The sequence below is a fragment of the Octopus sinensis genome, linkage group LG17, assembly GCF_006345805.1.
Source record: "Octopus sinensis linkage group LG17, ASM634580v1, whole genome shotgun sequence".
Classification (NCBI taxonomy): Eukaryota; Metazoa; Mollusca; class Cephalopoda; order Octopoda; family Octopodidae; genus Octopus; species Octopus sinensis.
Window position 1 is genome coordinate 43,593,891 of NC_043013.1, and position 21,885 is coordinate 43,615,775.

Here is a 21,885-nt window from a genome sequence, read left to right on the forward strand (position 1 = left end):
GAGGAACAGATTGTTATTGAAATCTACAAGAATCGCAGATAAGTTCGATTTTTTGGAGATCCGATGAAAAAGTCTTGAACTTACAAAATATGTGTATGTCCTTATAGTTCATAATCCAGTTTTGTGGAGAGATTTAGGGTACAATCATGCGAAAAATATCAGGGAATCCGAATGAGAAGCAAAATGACAGTCTTATATTGTAGCGGTTCAGGTTGTTAATGAATTTATCAAGAATCACAGAAAGAGGAGGAAGGAGGTAGAAATTTAATCAGTTACTGCTATTTAAGCTGTCAAAGAGAAAGGAAAGGGGAAGCTAAGGGGATGGGCACAAGTTGATACTAACAAAAAAGTCTAAGTTTGTTTAGAACAAAATTCGAACTGAGGTCAACAATTTATTTCTTTATTTATAAATGTTACTATTAATAGATTGTCAGGTTACAAAGAGGTCATTAGAAAGGAAAGAAAAATCTTACAACCTCTTTTGTATCTACCCCTTTTGATGTTTGGGAATTCTCTGATGTTTGAGTACTAGCCATCTGTATTCACTGCATTTTTTGTAGCTTATTAAAGATGTCCTCGTACGAAACGATCGTACCGAGATTTTAATCCATTCTTGTTGCTTTTTTCCTATATATATATATATATATATATAGGCGTAGGAGTGGCTGTATGGTAAGTAGCTTGCATACGAACTACATGATTCCAGGTTCAGTCCCACTGCGTGGCACCTTGGGCAAGTGTCTTCTACTACAGCCTCAGGCCAACCAAAGCCTTGTGAGTGGATTTGGTAGATGGAAACTGAAAGAAGCCCGTCGTATATATATATATATATATGTGTATGTGTGTGTGTGTGTGTCTGTCTGTCTGTGTGTGTGTACGTTTGTGTGTCTGTGTTTGTCTGTCCAATATTGCTTGACAACCGATGGTGGTGTATTTACATTGCCATAACTTAGTGATTCGGCCAAAGAGACCAATAGAATAAGTACTAGGCCTATAAAGAATAAGTCCTGGGGTCGATGTGCTCGACTAAAGGCAGTGCTCCAGCATGGCCACAGTCAAATGACTGAAACAAGTAGAAGAGTAAAAGAAAATATACATATATATATATATATATATATATATATATACATATATAACTACAAAATTAGAAAATGGAGAAACATACTTAAATCAATAAAACATCAACTATCAGATGATACCCAATCAATACTTTATTACACCATTACATATCAGTAAAGGCATTATACAAATTATACAGTAAATGTAAATAGACAAAGAGATATAAGTATAAAATTTCAAATATAATATGTAATTAAATCATATCTGACAGCTGTTTCGGCAGCAAGGGCAGTCATACCTCATTTAACCTATAAGCCATAAAGGCAGGTATAAATGAGGCATTAACAAGGATGCCCCACGGCCTCTTCAGAGAATTAAATTTGTTATAATTGTGAAAAAATTATTTTTCCATATACAATTTTTTCCAATTTTTTCACAATTATAACAAATTTAATTCTCTGAAGAGGCCGCGGGGCATCCTTGTTAATGCCTCATTTATACCTGCCTTTATGGCTTATAGGTTAAATGAGGTATGACTGCCCTTGCTGCCGAAACAGCTGTCAGATATGATTTAATTACATATTATATTTGAAATTTTATACTTATATCTCTTTGTCTATTTACATTTACTGTATAATTTGTATAATGCCTTTACTGATATGTAATGGTGTAATAAAGTATTGATTGGGTATCATCTGATAGTTGATGTTTTATTGATTTAAGTATGTTTCTCCATTTTCTAATTTTGTAGTATTAATTTACGGTAATATTATTACCTTTACCCATATAATACAATAGATGAACTGATTGTTTGGCAATTTTTAACATCTATGTATTAGTCTTGTTGGGTACCTATCTAGCAGTATATTGGATATATGTTATCCCATGGTGGGTTGAATTTTCAACCCCTATCTCATTTTATATATAATATATATATATATATATATATATATGTATGTATGTATGTATGTATATATGATTATTGAATAGTGCAATCCAGTAGTATTGCTTCCCAGTAAAACAAAGCACCATCAGGTTAAAGTATACATTACATTAACAAACATAATTTGAAAAGTTCGAAACCTAGGTCCTAGATTATCCACATCTGGGTTGTACATTTATTTAATATTCTTCTTATAGGTAAAAAATTTTTATGTTCGCTACCTGCAAACATCTTTGCCAGCATATATATATATATATATATTTTTTTTTTTTTACTTGTTTCAGTCATTTGACTGCGGCCATGCTGGAGCACCGTCTTTAGTCAAGCAAATCGACCCTGGGACTTATTCTTTGTAAGCCCAGTACTTATTCTATCGGTCTCTTTTGCCGAACCGCTAAGTGACGGGGACGTAAACACACCAGCATCGGTTGTCAAGCAATGCTAGGGGGACAAACACACACACACATATATATATATATACATATATACGACAGGCTTCTTTCAGTTTCCGTCTACCAAATCCACTCACAAGGCATTGGTCGGCCCGAGGCTATAGCAGAAGACACTTGCCCAAGATGCCACGCAGTGGGACTGAACCCAGAACCATGTGGTTGGTTAGCAAGCTACTTACCACACAGCCACTCCTGCGCCTATATATATATATATATATATATATATATATATATATGATGATATAGCCATCCACTCGTGAACCGAGGAAGACCATTGCCGACCTTCATCATCATCATCATCATATATATATAATATATATATATATATATATATATATATATATATACAGTGAAGCTTAACTATAGCGTCATATATTATCAACTGCTATTTCTAGTAATATTGGTGCATTGTTGTACAACTATCCTACATCATATATAATATATATATAATATATATATATATATATATATATATATATAGATTCAGATGAATACGGTACTTAAGTAAAGGCACCAGAATTTAGTATGGTATTATCCATATAATTCAAAATGGGGTGATTTAATCCTTGTTACTTATTTTGATTATACATGAATATATATATATATATATATATACATAGAACAGACTTATTTTAGTTTCTATCAATCATACCCACTCACAAGATTTTGGTTGGCCCAGAGCTATAATAAAAAACACTTGCCAAAGGTGGGACTGAACCCAAAGCCACACTGTTACAAAGTAAAGTACATAACTACGCACCTGTGTGTGTGTGTGTTGTGTGTGTGTGTGTGTGTGTGTGTGTGTGTGTGTGTGTGTGTACTCTTTACTCTCTTTTATACTCTTTTACTTGTTTCAGTCATTTGACTGCGGCCATGCTGGAGCACCACCTTTAATCGAGCAACTTGACTCTGGGACTTATTCTTTGTAAGCCCATTACTTCTTCTATCGGTCTCTTTTGTCGAACCGCTAAGTGACGGGGACATAAACACACCAGCATCGGTTGTCAAGCAATGCTAGGGGGACAAACACAGACACACAAACACACACGCACATATATATATATATATATATATACGACGGGCTTCTTTCAGTTTCTGTCTACCAAATCCACTCACAAGGCTTTAGTTACATGATAAGCATAGCTTTCACCTGGACACATTTCTGAATTATTTGTTCACTCTGTTTAACTTTCTTAACCAACAACAACAACAAAAAAACCCCACTCCAATGAACAAAATGCAATGTTTGAACAACACCAAAATCGTTCTAAAGTCAAGATTTTTTGCCATGGTAACAACAGTTAAATTAATTACGCCAGCTGAGCATTACTCAAAGTCAAATAAATACACTCGTTGCTTAGCAGTACTTACTTGTCATATCAGCTGACACAATTTCCCAAAGTTTTAGTAATGCGTCTTGGCCACAGGTCGCCAATAAATATTTGGTATGATTATCTGCAAAAATACAAACAAACAAATGTATGCATATTATCACTTCATTATTATTATTATTATTATTATTATTATTATTATTATTATTATTGAGTGAGAGAGCAATGCATGCCATCAAAGTGACACTGGGGTACAAATATACAAAGCCCAATATACCCATCATGACTACCCATCTGATAAGGGTACACCAGGCACATGCATCACAACCATATGTGCATGACATGGTGATCTCATATCAAGATAAACAGTGTATAACCTTGCAAGTGGGGCCCAGTTAGAATTTTCTGCAGGTCGTATAGCCCGTTCTGCTCATAAGGTCCCTGGAATAAAATTTATTTAAGGATGATGAATGAAACACCCATGTTTCCAGGGGTGAATTATTCAAATCTCAAAGAATCCCTCTCAACACATGGCTATGATGCACCCCCCACTACTTCTGCTCGTGATCAGAGATGCACATATCGTCAGCCACTAAGGGACATGCTCAACTGGTTAAGGTCAAACAACTGACAAGCAAACCTGTGGTATTGAGCAGAATATTTGCTGTAGCCCATCTTTTATACCAAGACAAAACAATGTACATGATAACACTTCCAGTCAGTTAAGATCAGAAGCCATGAGAGCCACTGCCTGGTACTGCATCAGGGCTACTCTTATTATTATTATTATTATTATTATTATTATTATTACTTTCTTTTTTCTTTCAAATTTTCTTCCATTTCTTGCCGAGTGTCTTCCCGACTCCTAGGGCAAAGAAACTCATAGTGTATATTGGTAGGCCATTAAACCAAACTCAGTAGTTCGTTCATTTTTTTTTTTTTTTTTTAAAGTTAAATTAAAATACATGAGCAGCAACAGTTCTCACATCGACAATGCTCTTCTCAATACATGTGATGTACCAGTTAAGACAATCTTTTGCACTTCTTGCAGGGATGGTAAGCCAGGGATCATTCTCATATAATTTTCGGTTCCCTTCTTGATCATTCCTAGTGCTCCTACGATCACTGGTATTGTAACCGCCTTGAGATGCCACATTTTCTCAATTTCAATGAGTAGGTCTTTATATTTTCTGAGCTTGTCAAACTCTTTCGCTGAGATATTATGATCACAGGGGATGCTCATGTCGATCAATAAGCAAACTTTATTGTTTTGGTCTTTCACAACAATATCTGGTTTATTGGCCTTGATGGTTCGGTCTGTATGTACTGGAAGGTCCCACAGAATGGTTACATTTTCTCCTTCAGTTACAGCCTCAGGGTGGTGATTATACCACTTGTCGGCAGTTTTGATATTGTAATGCCGACTTATTAGCCAGTGGAGATATTGGCCAACTCTGTCATGTCTTAATTTATACTCCACTGGTGCTAAGACTTTACATCCAGAGATTAGGTGGTCCACTGTTTCAATCATGTCGTTACAGAATCGGCATTTTGGGTCTGCGCCATTTTTCATCACATTGGCCTGGTAGTTCCGGGTTAATAGGCTTTGGTCTTGAGCAGCCAGGATGAAACCTTCGCTCTCTGCTTTTAGCCCTGAGCTCCGCAGCCACTGATGGGTTTGCTTCTGGTCAACATCAGCTTGTTTGCTGCGGGTCACATATTTGCCGTGCAGAGGTTTCTCCTCCCACCTATCAGCCAATTGCTCGTGCGCTTTTTCATTGCCATCATTTTCACCTTCTTTGCAACAATAGTTGCCGTACTTCCCTCGGGTTGTTCAGTTTGGGTATCCTGCACGAGATCAATAGCAATTTTTTGCTTTCCTTGATGATAGAATGAAGCTTCTTTTCTCTCGTGATTTTCCACGAGCTTTAGCATCCAGTCATTCGATATTTCGAGATATTTGGCCAGTCCAATTGTGGTTGTTTTGTAAGCTAGTTCAAATTGGATCAGGCCTCGACCTCCTTGGGCTCTGGGAAGGTAAAGGCGATCTACGTCTGCCTTTGAGTGGTGCATCCTATTACAACTCAGCACCTTGCGTATTTTTCTATCTATATTCTTTACTTCACTCATATTCCAGTTCAACACATTGTAGCTATAAGTAACAACTGGAACTGCTAAGGAATTTATAGCTAACACCTTGTTACGTGCATTTAGTTCAGATTTCAGGACTGCACGAACTCTCCTATAACATTCCTTCCTGATTTTCTCTTTCATGCTTGCATGCTGAATACCAGAGCCTTCATTTATCCCTAAATATTTGTATGTTTGTTCTTGCTCAAGCTCTCTTATGACTGTGTCAACATCTAACACGACTGAATTTGTGGTCTTCACTTTCCCTTTCTGGAAAGTGGCCTTGGCACACTTCTCAAGTCCAAACTCCATCCCGATGTCATCGCTGAATGCTTTCACGGTGCGCAATAGGCCTTCAAGTTCATTATTGTCTTTACCATAAAGTTTTAAGTCATCCATATAAAATAGATGGCTTATTTTTTATTGGCAATTTTATACCCATACCCTGTTCTGTTTAATTCACTTGTAAGGGGTATTAGGGCTATGCAGAATATTAAAGGTGAAAGTGAGTCACCTTGAAAAATTCCACAGTTGATGTTTATATTTTCTGAGGCAAGTACTCCATTAGAGTGGTATAATTGGAGATTCGTATTCCACAACGACATATTGTGCTTCAGGAAGTTTGAAATCACAGGGGAAATTTTGAAGATGTCCAGCGATCTCAAGATCCATGAATGCGGTATACTGTCGAAGGCCTTTTTATTGTCAATCCATGCGGTGCTGAGATTTCTGCGCTTGTTGTGACAGTTCTCAAGGATCATACGATTGATTAGCAGTTGATCTTTGCATCCGTAAGAGCCTCGGCGGCACCCTTTTTGTTCAATGGGGAAAATATCGTTCTTCTCCATGAATGCATATGTTTTCTCCGCCAGGATAGATGTTAGGATTTTATACGTGGTGGATAGAAGGTTATAGGCCGATAGTTTTTTGGAAGGTTGGTTTCGTTATTCTTTGGGAGTAGGTAAGTAATGCCACTTGCTAACCATTCAGGTGTTTTCTTTGGGTCTCTCATAATTCCATTGAGCAGCTGAACTAGCTTACCGTGTGCGCACGGGAGCGATGCGAGCCAGAAATTCGGCACCCTATCTTTACCGGGGGATTTCCAATTATGGGCCTTCGTGAGTGCCTTTCTTAGGTCTGCTATTGTGATATCTTCCCATGCTTGTTGTTGTAAATTTTGGTAGGATCCTTCAGTTTGTATAATCCAGTCTGCATTTATGTTGTACGTCTTCTTGTCACTCCAAATCCTTTTCCAAAAGTTTTGAACTTCTTCCATGGGAGGGGGGTCTTTAACGGTTACTTTCTCCTTCCCTATTTCTCTGTAGAATTTTTTGGCATTGGATGTGAACAGCTTATTTTGCTTGTAAAACTTGTTCTCTTCTCAAATCTTCGTATTCTTTGGGCTTTTGCTTGGACTTTTTGTTTCAGCGTTTCTTTTATTGATATCAGTTCTTCTCTTGGTGAGGATCCAAATTTTCTCTTCATCTTTCTTCCTGTTCTGGATCTTACATCATTTCCACATATTAGTTCATTTAATATTGATATTTCCCCTCTCATAAATTCAATCTCTTTTTCAATTTTACTTCTCCAGGTTTGATTTCTTCCCAGGTTTTGTTTTCTTTGTTTTTTCGGGGGCATACAGCTGGTTTCAATTGCCCTAACAGAAGCGTAAATAATTTCATTTAACTCAGTAAAATCAGGTTTTAATTCTCGTATTATTTCATTTGTTACATAGTTGCCAATTTGGATTTGTTTTTTATTTTGGTTTGTATTTGAGAGTTTATGAAGCGGTTCTCTATCATTCATACTTGTATGTCTTACAACTTCAAGCGTATTCAGGATTTTCTGCCTCATTTCTGCCATAGACTCTCTGTGTTCTTCAGCAAATGCGAGATCTTCAGTTACTGTTGTTTTTTCGTTTTCCTGGCTATCTTTAATTGGTACAATAGAATTTCTTGTATCTTCAGGCCTTTGCGTACTTTGGTCAGATGGCAGTCTTTCAATTAAGCCTCGTGGCGGGCTATACTGTTCATCTGATTCTTCATTTCCTTTGTGTCTTATATTTATGTCATTTTCTGTTGCGTGCTTGATCGCGCTTATTTCACTGTCTGTGAGTCTGTTATTTCTAAAGATATCCCTCCTCACATTTGCTAATTTGTTCTCGTCCAAATAGGGCCTACTGTCTTGATTCCGTGTTCTCCATATACTGTAAGAGTTTGCGGTGTGTCTCTCTTGAGATGGCCTACCTAATGCATAGTAATAAGCGTATATTACTTCTTTATACTCTTCTCGGGTCCATTTGTTCCGCTTACATTTTTCTTTCTGTGGTGGTTGTGGTGGTGAACTTGGAGGGCTCGAGTTGGGGGATTTCCCGTTCAAGTGACCATCCATGTCCGTATTCGGAGAAGAGTTTGTGCCAGTTGATGACTTTTCGATCCCAGGCTGGCTCTTCCCTGGGGGACGCGCTTCCAGATTAACCATAGGACAAGCGATTTGGTATACTGATTTAGTTTTCCTTTTAGTTTCCAAAAACATTTTGGTGCTACGATAATGTTATCATTTTTTAGCTTTGATTGGCTCGTGGGGAGACGGCCATCATTGCCGTTACAATTATAATCGTACCATTATAGCAGCCGTAGTCGGCTTATTATTGTTATTATCACCACCATTACCATCATCATTATCATCACCATCACCATCACCACCATCATCATCAATGATATTGTTTTATGTGTAGTCACAGCAGTATCTTATTATTGTTATTTTTGTTTTTTTATCATTATCACCATCACAGTAGTGTCTGTCTGTCTCGTTGGCTGGCTTGGTGGTTGGCTGGCTGACTGTCTTCAACACTAGAGTTCTTGCCTGTCAAATAATACTTTCTTTGTGTTGGTTGAACTCTTTGAGTGTGTGTGTGTGTGTGTGTAGATAGATAGATTATCAGCACTACTACTATCATTATTATCATCATCACCATCATCACCATCACCATCAGTGATATTTTTTTTTTTTTTTCTCTTTAGGTGCGGTCCTATCGGTCAAAAAAAGTTCAGATGTTTACTACTATTAGGCTTAAGAAAAATTAAGGAAGGGCTGTTCTGTATTGTTTGTGAATAGAGAAGTTGTGTTCGACCAGAGAGAATCTTAGCATCATCATTTTTTTTTTTTTTTTTTTCCATGTGCGTTTGTGTTATTGCAATAAAAAGTGTTTGTATATTTCGTGTAAGGTAATATTGTGGAGGTTGAAGTTGACTTTTCTAGAGATGTTTGTATGTCCAGTTAGAAGAACAGGTGTGTTTTTACAATAAAAAAAGTATATGTTTACATTTATATTTGAATATTCAGGGAGGAAGCAAAGAAAAGTCAGATTTTCATAGAAAGTTTTAGGGTCTTGTAAGTCCACAAAAACAAAAAAAGAAAAGCGTGATGTGTTTAGAGAGAAGAAAAAAAAAAGGATGTTTACAGAGGCAATTGTGGGTATCAAAGTTTTTAAAGCTGGTCGAATGTATGATTGAAAACTGTAGATATTATTATTATTATTATTATTATTACTATTATTATTATTATTATTATTATCATTATTATTATTATCATTATTATTACTATTATTATTATTACTATTATTATTATTATTATTATTACTATTATTATTATTATTATTATTATCATCATCATCATTATATTATTACTACTACTATTATTATTACTCTTACTACATTATTAAGACGGCAAGCTGGCAGAATTGTTAGCATGCTAAGCAAAATACTAAGTGGCATTTCATCTATCTTTACATTCTAAGTTCAAATTCCACTGAGGTCGATTTTGCCTTTCATCCTTTAGGGATCAATAAAATAAGTACCAGCTGAGCACTGGAGTGGGTGTAACTGACTAACCCCGCCCCGCAAATTTCAGGCCTTGTGCCTTTAGCAGAAAGGATCATTATTATTATTATTATTATTGAATAAGCTCTAGCACAATTATTATTATCAAATAGGCAAAGAGTGGCGAGCTGGCAGAATCATTAGCACCCTGGGCAAGATGTTTAGTGGCATTGTCCATCTTTATGTTCTGAGTTCAAATTTTACCAATGCTAACTTTGCCTTTCATCCTTTTGGGGTTAATAAAATAAGCACCTATTGAACACCAAAGTCAATGTAATCAACTTACCCCTTCCTTGGAATTGCAGGCCTTGTGTTAAAATTTGAATGCGTAGGAGTGGCTGTGTGGTAAGTAGCTTGCTTACCAACCACATGGTTTCGGGTTCAGTCCCACTACGTGGCACGTTGGGCAAGTGTCTTCTACTATAGCTTCAGGCCAACCAAAGCCTTGTGAGTAGATTTGGTAGACGTAAACTAAAAGAAGCCCGTCGTATATATGTATATGTGTGTGTGTGTATGTGTTTGTTCCACCAACATCGTTTGACAACCGATGCTGGTATGTTTACATCCCCGTAACTTAGTGGTTTGGCAAAAGAGACCGATGGAATAAGTACTAGGCTAACAAAGAGTAAGTCCTGGGGTCGATTTGCTCGACTAAAGGCGTTGCTCCAGCATGGTCACAGTCAAATGACTGAAACAAGTAAAAGAGTATTATTATTTTTATAATTATTATTTATGGATTACGAAATACATCGAAAGTTTCCTTTATGGAAACAAGGATTAGGTATATCTTGGAAAATATCCATAAATGTATTTAAGATTGACAAGGATTTTAGACATCAATGTAAGCAATTAATGTGAACTAAAACATTTAATGGGTGAACATAACGTAGCACTCTGTCGGTTACTATGATGTGGGTTCCAGTTAATCTGATCAATGGAACAGCCTGCTCGTGAAATTAACGTGCAAGTAGCTGAGCACTCCACAGACATATATACCCTTAACGTAAGTTCACAGAGTGTGACAAGGCTGGACCTTTGAAATACAGGTACAACAGAAACGGCGAGCTGGCAGAATCGCTAGCACGCTGGGCGAAATGCTTAGTGGTATTTTGTCTGCTGCTACATTCTGAGTTCAAATTCCACCGAGGTCGACTTTGCCTTTCATCCTTTCGGGGTCGATTAAATAAGTACCAGTTACACACTGGGGTCAATATAATCAACTTAATCCATTTGTCTATCCTTGTTTGTCCTCTCTGGGTTTAGCCCCTTGTGGGTAGTAAAGAAATAGGTACAACAGAAACAGGAGAGAAAGTTGTGGTGAAAGAGTACAGCAGGGTTTGCCATTACCCTCTGCCAGAGCCTCATGGATCTTTAGGTGTTTTTGCTCAATAAACACTCACAATGCCCAGTCTGGGAATCGAAACCATGATCCTACGACCATGAGTCTACTAACCACTGGGTCATTGCATCTCCACAATGGATAAACATACATAAAAAGGCACAAGGTTAACATGATTATTATTACTACTACTATAATCCTCATGAAGGCGCATGGCTCAGTGGTTAGAGAGTCGAGCTTACGATCGTGAGGTTATGAGCTCGAAACCTGGACCAGGCTGCATGTTGTGTTCTTGAGCAAGACACTTTATTTCACATTGCTCCAGTTCACTCAGCTGTAGAAATGAGTTGCAACATCACAGGTGCCAAACTGTATCAGCCTTTGCCTTTCCCTTGGATAACACTGGTGGCATGGAGAGGGGAGGCCGGTATGCATAGGCGACTGCTGGTCTTCCATAAACAACCTTGCCCGGACTTGTGCCTGGGAGGGTAACTTTCTAGGTGCAATCCCATGGTCTGTGTTGTGACCGAAGGGGGTCTTACTATAATCCTAACTACTGCTATTACTACTATATATAATAATATTATTATTATGAGCCTTATGGAGCTAGTGACAGGTGATTGCGACCTTTGGTGATATATCATGCTGCTTGTGTAGATGTGTCAAGCCAAGTGAGACTGTAGTCAAGGCTGATGCTGGTGTCAAGTGAATGGTACCTGTGTCAGTGGCACATAAAAAACATTCACTACACTCTCGGAGGAGTTGGTGCTAGGAAGGGTATCTAGCTGTAGAAACCTTGCCAAACCAGATTAGAACCTGGTGCAGTTCTCTGGCTTACCAGTTTTCAGTCAAACCGTCCAACCCATGCCAGCATGGAAAGCGGACATTAAATGATGATGATGATGACGATGATGATGAAGTACTGTTGTTGTCGCTAGGCCAAACTCATCGTAAAGCAGACATCGTAAAGCGGTCCGTGCCCACCAAATTTGTTGGTGTTATACCTTCGTAAGAAATCATCAACATCATATTTGTCATTATAAGGAACCTTGTGTAGGTAAGCTGAGTCTGCTGTTCAATTTCAATATTACCTTTATTTTCTAAATACATAAATAAAATGTAAATTAAAATTTCTTCCTAGTTAAGACATTTTATTTCACTCATCCTTCTAATAACCTTGGGAAAGATATAAAAGTTACAACTTCACTCATGAAAATCCAATGCCTTGTGCCTATATTCTTTTCTACTCTAGGCACAATGCCCAAAATTTGTAGGGAGCAGGCCAGTCAATTAGATCGACCCCAGTACACAACTGGTACTTAATTTATCGACCCTGAAAGGATGAAAGGCAAAGTCGACTTCGGCGGAATTTGAACTCAGAACATAAAGACAGACGAAATACCACTAAGCATTTTGCCTGGCGTGCTAACGTTTCTGCCAGCTCACCACCTAAGGCCTTGTGCCTATATTAAGATTTGGTCAGAAGTCACCTGACAGTAAATCAAAATTCCATAAACACTATCTGTAATTCTGTATTGACTTGAATGGAAAAATGTATCGCTCAAGAAGGACTTCAGTTTGAACAATTTTCATGATGTTTCATATTTAGATGCTTCTATTATATTCATTCAGTTGTGAAACATAAATAAATCTTGGAATTAAATGGTTTTGATTTACTGTCAGGCAACTTTTGGCCAGCCCTGTATTAAGATTAAATTATAAGGTTAGATGGTTTAAAATAAATTGAAGAATAAAAAAACTGGATGTGAAATGGAGTAGTATTTACACAAGTTAATTGTTTCTTATTCCATTGGTTTAAAAGATCTGAATTGGGGCATAAAGAGAATTAAATTCAATACTGTTACATATTTACTCCTCTACTCTACAGTCTTAGCTACCTACACTGTATTTTTAAAGTACAGTGTACTTTTAAAGTACCTACACTGTACTTTTAAAGTAAACAGTATTCCTATATACACAGAACTGAACAAGACATTTTAAAAGAAGGCTCGGTTGTGTGGTAAGAAGATCTGCTTCCCAACCACATCGTTAGGAGGGTTCAGTCCCACTGCTTGGCACCTCGGGCAAATGTCTTCTGCTATAGCCTCAGACCAACTAAAGCCTTGTGAGTTGATCTGGTAGATGGAAACACAAAGAAGCTCATTGTGTGTGTATTGGGTTGTCCAGAAAGTTCGTACCAATTTTTAAAGGAAAGAAAAAGGTCAATAAATACTTGCCATTACATTTTTAATCAACCAAATATGAACCATTTTGTTGCACAATGCGTCTCCATCTTTCCTTTGACTTGAAAATACCCTCTTCCCAAAATTTAGGTGGTTTCATGGCAAAGAATTCAAGGTATCTTTTTGCGTCATCCAAGGAATTGAAATTTTTACCATTAAGACTATTCTGCAGAGACCTGAATAAGTGGAAATCCGAAGGAGCAATATCTGGTGAATGTGGAGGGTGGGGCAATAAATCCCAGCCGAGCTGGAGCAATTTTTGCCTGCTTCCCAAAGCATCAAGTGCCAAAAATAAACTTTCTTATCTTCCATTTTAAAGGGTTACAGAATTAACACAGGTTATAGAAACAAACTTTCTTCCACGAAAATATAGCTTAAACTGTGCTCTAAATGGAGGTGTAGTCAAATCCTATTTTATGGACTCAGCCATGTTCTAAAATAAGTCAAAAGATAAGCTACTATAAATTGGCACGAACTTTCCGGACAACCCAATATATACATATATATACACACATACATATATACATACATACATATATACATACATACATATATAATATATGTGTGTGTGTGTGTGTGTGTGTGTGTATATATTTATATATATATGTATACATCATCACATATATATGCATGTATGTATTTGTGTCTGTGTTTGTCCTCTACCACTGCTTAACAACCAGTGTAGTTGTGCTTACGTCCACGTAATTTAGCAGCTCAGCAAAAGAGACTGATAGAATAATTGCCAGGCTTAAAAAAATAAGTAGTGGGGTTGATAGATTCGACTAAAAAATTATTCAAGGCGGTGCCCCAGCATGGCCGCAGTCTAACGACTGAAACAAATGAAAAGAATAAAAGATAAAACTGCAGCGATGCTCTCCAAACGAACAATGTTTTAAATGTTATGTACAGATAAGAAATAAGAATCTAGGAAACAAAGTCTTACTTTCTGTAGATATATTACTCCAAAAATCGCATCCCATCATATCGAGATCATGTGCTTCAAAGTCCTTAAGCAAGCCTCTACCAAGATTTTGAAACATATCCCAAACACGAAGCTTTCCTGTATTGCAGCCAGACACCAGCAATTTACTATCAGGACTGAAGGCACAAGTCACCACAAACGTCGTGTGTCCTTGCAGGCACCTGAAATTGGATGGGAAATTAGAAATAAAGACTTGTAGGCATTTTGAAGTGAGATAAAAAGCTTTCAGATACACTATGAATGAAATGATTGACTTAACCTTTTAACATCCAGATTTCTCCCTCAAATTTACTGATTATTTATTCACATCATTTTGAACTAACCATACAGTATTGCGGTGAAGATGGCTGTCAGGAAAGTGTGAGCCCTGTGAGTCAGAGTGGCTGTTCCAGCATCTCTCCCTTGCCATCCTCCAGGGCAACGCCTTTTCCATTTTGTCAGCTGGAACCATGAGACGGCCTGACGTAGAGGAAACTGTACATTCCACTCCTTGATGCAAAGTTCTTCTCATATCCTATATGGCCTTTTGGTTTTCATTCATTGTTTATTATGAGGTTATATTTAAGGTAGCAAGCTGGCAGAAACGTTAGCACGCTGGGCGAAATGCTTAGCAGTATTTCGCCTGCCGTTACGTTCTGAGTTCAAATTCCGCCGAGGTTGACGTTACCTTTCATCCTTTCGGGGTCGATAAATTAAGTACCAATTACACAATGGGGTCGATATAATCGATTTAATCCATTTGTCTGTCCTTGTTTGTTCCCTCTGTGTGTAACCCCTTGTGGGCAGTAAAGAAATAAGAAAAGTTAGCACGGTTGGTCATGGTCGGAATATCTGAATATTTTTTATGGTAGGCCTGTCTGATAAAAGATGACCCGGAGCTAAACTACAAGAATTAATATCATCATCAGTTTGACCGTTTTTTCCCTTTTTTTCTCTCCTACACTGTTACAAGGAATTAAGCACCACATACAACTAGAATTTTATTTCTAATGTAGGAACAACTGGCAGAACCATTAGCACACTGGGAAAAATGCTTAGTGGCATTTCTGAGTTCAAATTCTGCTGAGGTCAACTTCGCTTTTCAACCTTTCAGAGTCAATAAATGAGTACCAGTGGTGTACTGAGGGTCAATGTATTTGACTTAACTCCTCCTCTGAAATTACTGACCTTCAGCCAAAATTTGAAACCAATATATGAAAAGTGTTATGATGTTTTCTCAAATCAATGGGGGCTGAGACTCTGGGACATCCACAACCCCTCGGCGACCTCACCTAAATACAATAGTTTTATTTGATTGCAGAAAGGATGAAAAGCAAGGTCAAGCTTAACAGTATTTTCACTAGGGACAGGACAAACTTATTTGAAGACTTTTATTACCACTCTCTCATCTTATTATGATTAATATGTCTATTTATTTACTATCCACAAGGGGCTAAACACAGAGGGGACAAACAAGGACAGACGAACGGATTAAGTCAATTACATCGACCCCAGTGCGTAACTGGTGCTTAATTTATCGACCCCGAAAGGATGAAAGGCAAAGTCAACCTCGGCGGAATTTGAACTCAGAATGCAGCAGCGGACGAAATACCACAAAGCATTTCGCCCGGCATTCTAACGATTCTGCCAATTCGCCACCTTAATATTATGACTAACTAGCAGTATCGCCCGGCGTTGCTCGGGTTTCTAAGGGAAATAACTACATAAGCATTTTTAGAGAGTTATAGCCAAAAAATAGCAAAAAAATGCATTAAAAATGGAAAAAAATGATGGTAAATTATTTTTTAAATCGTAGACTCATCGTAGATGCGCGCTAATACCCAGACGGGCTCGATATGAATCACAACTATAAGATACCCGGTTTTGGTTAAACTGTACCGCAAAATGTGGGAGTAGTTAGGAATCTAAATCGTAGGAGACAGACACACAACTTCACTTTTATAAATAAAGATATGTCAACACTTAGCCTTTTCAGTGTCCAACTTTGAAAACATTGCCTCCTTCCCACACTCATACACGGAAATGGAATTTTGCCATGAGATTTATCGTGGCATTTTGATGTCTTTTCCAGCATAAAAAACATATATCCATTTACTTCCAGCCTTTCACTGAGGTTGCATTTTATATAGATTCAAGTTTGTTTTGGTTATTTGTCAGCATCACAAGGGCGTGGGTGATAGCATATGGTAAAGTAGACAGAAGTTATGGATGTTACAAGGTTTAATTCCAAGTAACGGAAATGAAGCAGACATGGCTGTGTCAGTAAAAAAACAAGAGCTGGTTTTTCAACCATGTGGCAATGGGTTCAGTTCCATTATGCAGCACCTTGGGCAAGTATTGTCTTTTACAGCCCTGGGCTGAGCAAAGCCTTGTGAGTGGATTTGGTAGGCAGAAACCGAAAGAAGCCATTGTAAAGATGCAGTCACCGTATTTCACTCCATAACTTCCACCTCTGAAGAGCACACAGTTACATAATTGGACAGTTACCTAACACTTCGGTGAACCCCTAGTACAAACCTGACCAGTAGGATCAGCCATAATAGATATATTGAGTCACCCCATAAATAATGCAGTTTTTTTATACTTCTTTTATTTTTCAAACTTAAGATAATATACTACACTCACGGAGTGGTTGGCGTTAGGAAGGGCATCCAGCTGTAGAAACACTGCCAGATCTGACTGGGCCTGATGAAGCCTTCCAGCTTCACAGACCCCAGTTGAATCGTCCAACCCATGCTAGCATGGAGAACGGACGCTAAATGATGATGATGATGATGATGATACTCTGCTTCATTTTCTACAATGCTCTATCTATCCAGTAGACTTACAAGGCCCCTCTTTCAAAATTCACTTGTCCGTGACAAAAAATACTCCTCCAGTACTGTTCTGACCTCGTCTACAGAGTTCATATTTTTTCCATCCAAATGATTTTGAAGACTGTGGAGTAAATGATAATTGGGTGGGGCAATGTCTGGCAAATATGGTAGGTGGAGCATCATTTCCCATTCAAACTGCTCTAGCCTTTGGAATGTCATCCTCGCTGTATGTGGCCAAGCATTATCCTGATGGAAGAACACCTTTTGTCTTGAAACCAGAGACAGGTGTTTTTCTTCTAGTGCTGACTTAAGCCACTCAAGCTGCTCGCAGTAGATCTCCTTCGTTATTGTTTGTTTTGGATTTAAAAGTTCAAAGTGGAATAAACTTTTCATATCCCACCAAACAGATAACAATACCTTACGTGGGTGAAGACCCTTTAGCCTGGGGTGCTGGTGTTTCTCCTTTCCCTACCCACTGTCTTTGGTGCTTAACATTTTTATAGAAAACCGATTTCTTGTCACCAGTCACTATTCGGTACAAAAAAGGTTCATTCGTGGGATGTGACAGCAAAGAAGAGCACACATTCAATCTCTGCACATGATTGGCGCAGGAGTGGCTGTGTGGTAAGTAGCTTGCTTATCAACCACATGGTTCTGGGTTCAGTCCAACTGCGTGGCATCTTGGGCAAGTGTCTTCTGCTATAGCCCACGGCCGACCAATGCCTTGTGAGTGGATTTGGTAGACAGAAACTGAAAGAAGCCTGTCGTATATATGTATATATATATATATATGTGTGTGTGTGTGTCTGTGTTTGTCCCCCTAGCATTGCTTGACAACCAGTGCTGGTGTGTTTATGTCCCCGTCACTTAGCGGTTTGGCAAGAGACCAATAGAATAAGTACTGGGCTTACAAAGAATAAGTCCCGGAGTCGATTTCCTCGACTAAAGGCGGTGCTCCAGCATGGCCGCAGTCAAATGACTGAAACAAGTAAAAGAGTAAAAGAAATTAAACTCAGAAAGTTTGTAAGGAACTCACTGACCCAATTTGCTGACTTTTCCAATGGCATGCAGGTGTCAATGAATGGTTGAACAATTAAATCCAATCTTCTCTGCTAGTTCAACAGTTATGATGGGATTTTGTTCCATCAGGGTTTGCAGGATGTCTTTGTCAAGCTGTACAGATCTTCTAGGATGAGGCTCATCTTCTAGGATGTAGTTTCCAGCTCGGAATTTCTGGAACCACTGTTGACACTGGCTTACCCTTAATGTCTAATCCCCATATGTTGCATTAATATTCCTCACACTTTCTTTTGCATTGTTGCCTTTATTGAACTCATAAAGCAAAATATGCCGAATATGCTCCTTTGTCACTTTCATTATAGCTTTGAAAAAATAACTTAAAATCAAACTGCTCTCATCAAAACTTGCACTAAGAATAAGTACAAAGCAAAATTAATACCTGCTTTCATAGCAAGTTGATGCAGGTTGTTTATCCCACCTTCCTCCGACTTTTAGTTCATGCAATTGAAAAAACCGCATTATTTATGGGATGACCCAAAATAATACTGCACACTTCAATTTATATATATATATATATATATATACGAGAAAGGGAAAAAAATTGATCAAAAGGTAATATTATGATAACTACACTACATTTTAACAATATAATCTAAAATTGTATCTTAATTTATTATTTGTTCTTAAGAAGTTTTTTGTCACCAGAAGCGTTTTGGACTGCCTAAATATGATACCGGTGTGTATCGCCCTAGATATACTATGGTTGAAAACAGAGCAGCTGATCGTGGATGTAACACTTTTGTTCAAAGGTCTGTTTGTTTGATCCTTCTCGAGCCATGTCTGGCTCATAAGGGCCGGTTTTCCAGTTTCTTTGGCGTATAGGTTCCCCACTTGGACGGGACGCCGGTCCATCACAGGTGAGCCGCAAGATGCAGGAAGAAAGAGTGAGAAAGTTGTGGCAAAAGGGTCAGCAGAAGTTCGCCATTACCTTCTGCCGGAGCCACATAGAGCTTAGGTATTTCAATCATAAACATACGCATCGCCCGGTCTGAGAATCGAACCCACGATCCCTCGACCGCGAGTCCGCTACTCTAACCACTAGGCCATGTGCCTCCACAAAGGTCTGTTTAGACTTGGCCAGGGGTTAAATGATGCCTATAAGCAGGACTGTCAATGGAAAAAATGGTGACGAAAATATGATAGGCGTAAAGATAACAATATTTAAGATGATAAAATTAAATCAAATTGTCAAAAAATCATTTTGAAAACTGATCGATCGCCCAAAAGCAGGTGAGACACCAGACTTTCGACATACTGGTCGGGATCTGTCAGGGACTTGGCAGTTTCAGAGTTGTTATTGTTTACCCTGAGATCAGTGAGCAGACGCTCCTATCATGACCAACCCACCTTTCTTTTAGACGCCGGAAGGAGATTTGTTTTGTTACTTCTGGCAGGCCAAACAGCGCGAAAAAATACTCGTTTACTCAAATTCTAGTTGTTATTGCTGTTTGTTCCACCTCGGCCGTCTCTGATTTAGTTGACTTTATAATCAAAGACGTTCCATCGCACTTTTAAATTTTTATTCTTTTTTATTTATCTATTTTTTAACAGTAAGCTCTTATTTGTCGAACATTTGATTACTAGTAGCAGCAGCTCAAAAGGATACACCGAGAATTCTTTCTTGACCCGAAAGCTAGGAATTGACCATGGTAAAGCTTGTGGCCAGTCCAGACAGAAGACGAAAACTCATGGGAAGTGTCACCGAAGAAATTTAATCCAAAACGTCCACTCCTCGCAACAGGTGAATTTAGCGATACCTATAAACTCTCTTGGACACTTTCATTACCATTGTCGCTAACACTAGTCCTCGCCGATTTCCGAGGATTCTGGAATTTACTCATAGAAAACTGTCCATTTGGAGACCGTGTCATTGTCAAAACACAAAAAAAAAACTGCGATCTTACCAAAGATCGCCAAAAAGAATATCACTGCATGCGTGCGGCGTACTTACACACAAACATTCACAAACACACACATATATATATATACATATATTGAGTTAACGGTACTAGTATCGTAGAGTGGTCCCAGTTTGCGTACACACGCTAGCCAGACGTAGGCAGTCGATCCTACGAGCTGACTGGCGCATGCACGATATATACTTGTATCGATATATACGTGTATACGATATATTTACTTGTATATATACGATATATACTTGTATCACACGTCCCCGATTCGCGCGCAAACCGGGACCACTCTACGATACTAGTACCTGAGTTAACGAGGTACACTTCGCGGTCTTTTGAACCAAAACCATATTTCCCTCAAATCACACCCTACCGTCTTAGAGTAAAGGAAACTGACACATATAATAACACATTGGTCTAGAATGTTTTTAAACATGGATCATTTCGATCAGTGCAGATGCAGTGGTCGAGAACAACAGCATACATACATACCTTATCAAATCTAAAGAAGTGGACTCCCAAATACACAAGGTCTCATCGTCACTTCCGGATACAAGGTAAAAACCGTTCGGAGAAAACTTACACACACGTATACCACCTTTGGACGGGTGTTCGAGGACAGCTTCTTGCTGTCCTGTATTTAGATTCCAAAGTATTAGTTTACCGTCCGTGGAACAAGATGCCAACAACGTCCCGGCCGGATTAAACGCACAGGAGTTCACGTACAAACTATGTCCCGAGAGAGGCGAAAGAGGAATCATTTCGGCGAATCCTGGAAACGACCACAAACGAACGGTTTTGTCGCCTGCACAGCTGGCCATAACATGTTTAGAAAACGTTAGTCCGTTGATGTCCGATGTATGCGAGTCCAAAGAATGAGAAGGTTCGGTCGACGGGGGAAAGCAAATTCCTGCCATTGCAATAAAATAAACACAAGTGGAGGAGATGTCGTTTACAACAACAACAACTAATGTGTCTGTCTATAATAGCTTGTCACCAAATTCCGTTAGTTACAATTAAAATCGACATTCCTGTTAATTAATTGATAAAATATATTATTTTTAATTATTGAAAATACATTTTCTTTTAAAATTTTGTTTATTTCTCAAAAGTTATTTTAAAATTTTGATTCGATGATCGATAATCGAGACATTTAAAAACAGCCGCTTACATCACCAACAGCAGAACAAATAGATAAAAAAAAAATGTCATTCAGTACTTTGACAAATGTTTTTCAGCATTTCTCCTTAATGTCAGCACCACTCCCATTCAATTATAATAGGGTTTATTTATCAAACTGTTTTGATTTATTACAGCAAATATGCTGGTGTCTACTTACAAAACTTTTCGTGCCCTGAATACTTGACTATAAACAATAAGTGCTGGTGTCACCCAAACACTCAGTAAAGTGGTTTTAATTGAAACCATGCCAAAACTGAGACATTGGGCCAAGAATGGATCTTTTGAACCATCAATCTATGCCTTTATGGCATGGAAAGCGAATATAAAATGATGACGATGGTGATGATGATTGTGTGCGTATGGTTAAGAAGTTCTCGCTTTGCAACCACGTCGTTTCGGGTTCAATCCCACTGCATGGTACCTTGGGCAAGTGTCTTCTACTATAGCTCCAGGCCATGCAAAGCCTTGTGAGTGGATTTGGCAGACGGAAACTGAAAGAAACCCGTCGTACGTACATACATACACACACACACACAC

The 21,885-nt window shown here is 38.3% G+C and overlaps 1 protein-coding gene across 2 annotated transcripts in view; it reads right to left on the minus strand.

The window, feature by feature from the left end:
• Positions 1-21,210, minus strand: part of LOC115220848 (WD repeat, SAM and U-box domain-containing protein 1-like) — a 45,518-nt gene extending 24,308 nt beyond the window's left edge. Inside the window, exons 1-3 of one of the 2 annotated variants that reach the window (XR_005002701.1) lie at positions 20,659-21,190; positions 14,322-14,521; positions 3,826-3,909 (exon numbers count right to left, since the gene is read on the minus strand). Coding sequence is in view for 1 of the 2 variants with exons in the window: in XM_036510537.1 (XP_036366430.1) it covers positions 3,826-3,909; positions 14,322-14,521; positions 20,659-21,083 (709 nt within the window). In the remaining variant the exon portion in view is untranslated. Of the gene's footprint in view, positions 1-3,825; positions 3,910-14,321; positions 14,522-20,658 lie in introns of both variants that reach the window. The other variant, XM_036510537.1, reaches the window with a different exon arrangement.
• Positions 21,211-21,885: the final 675 nt, after the last annotated feature.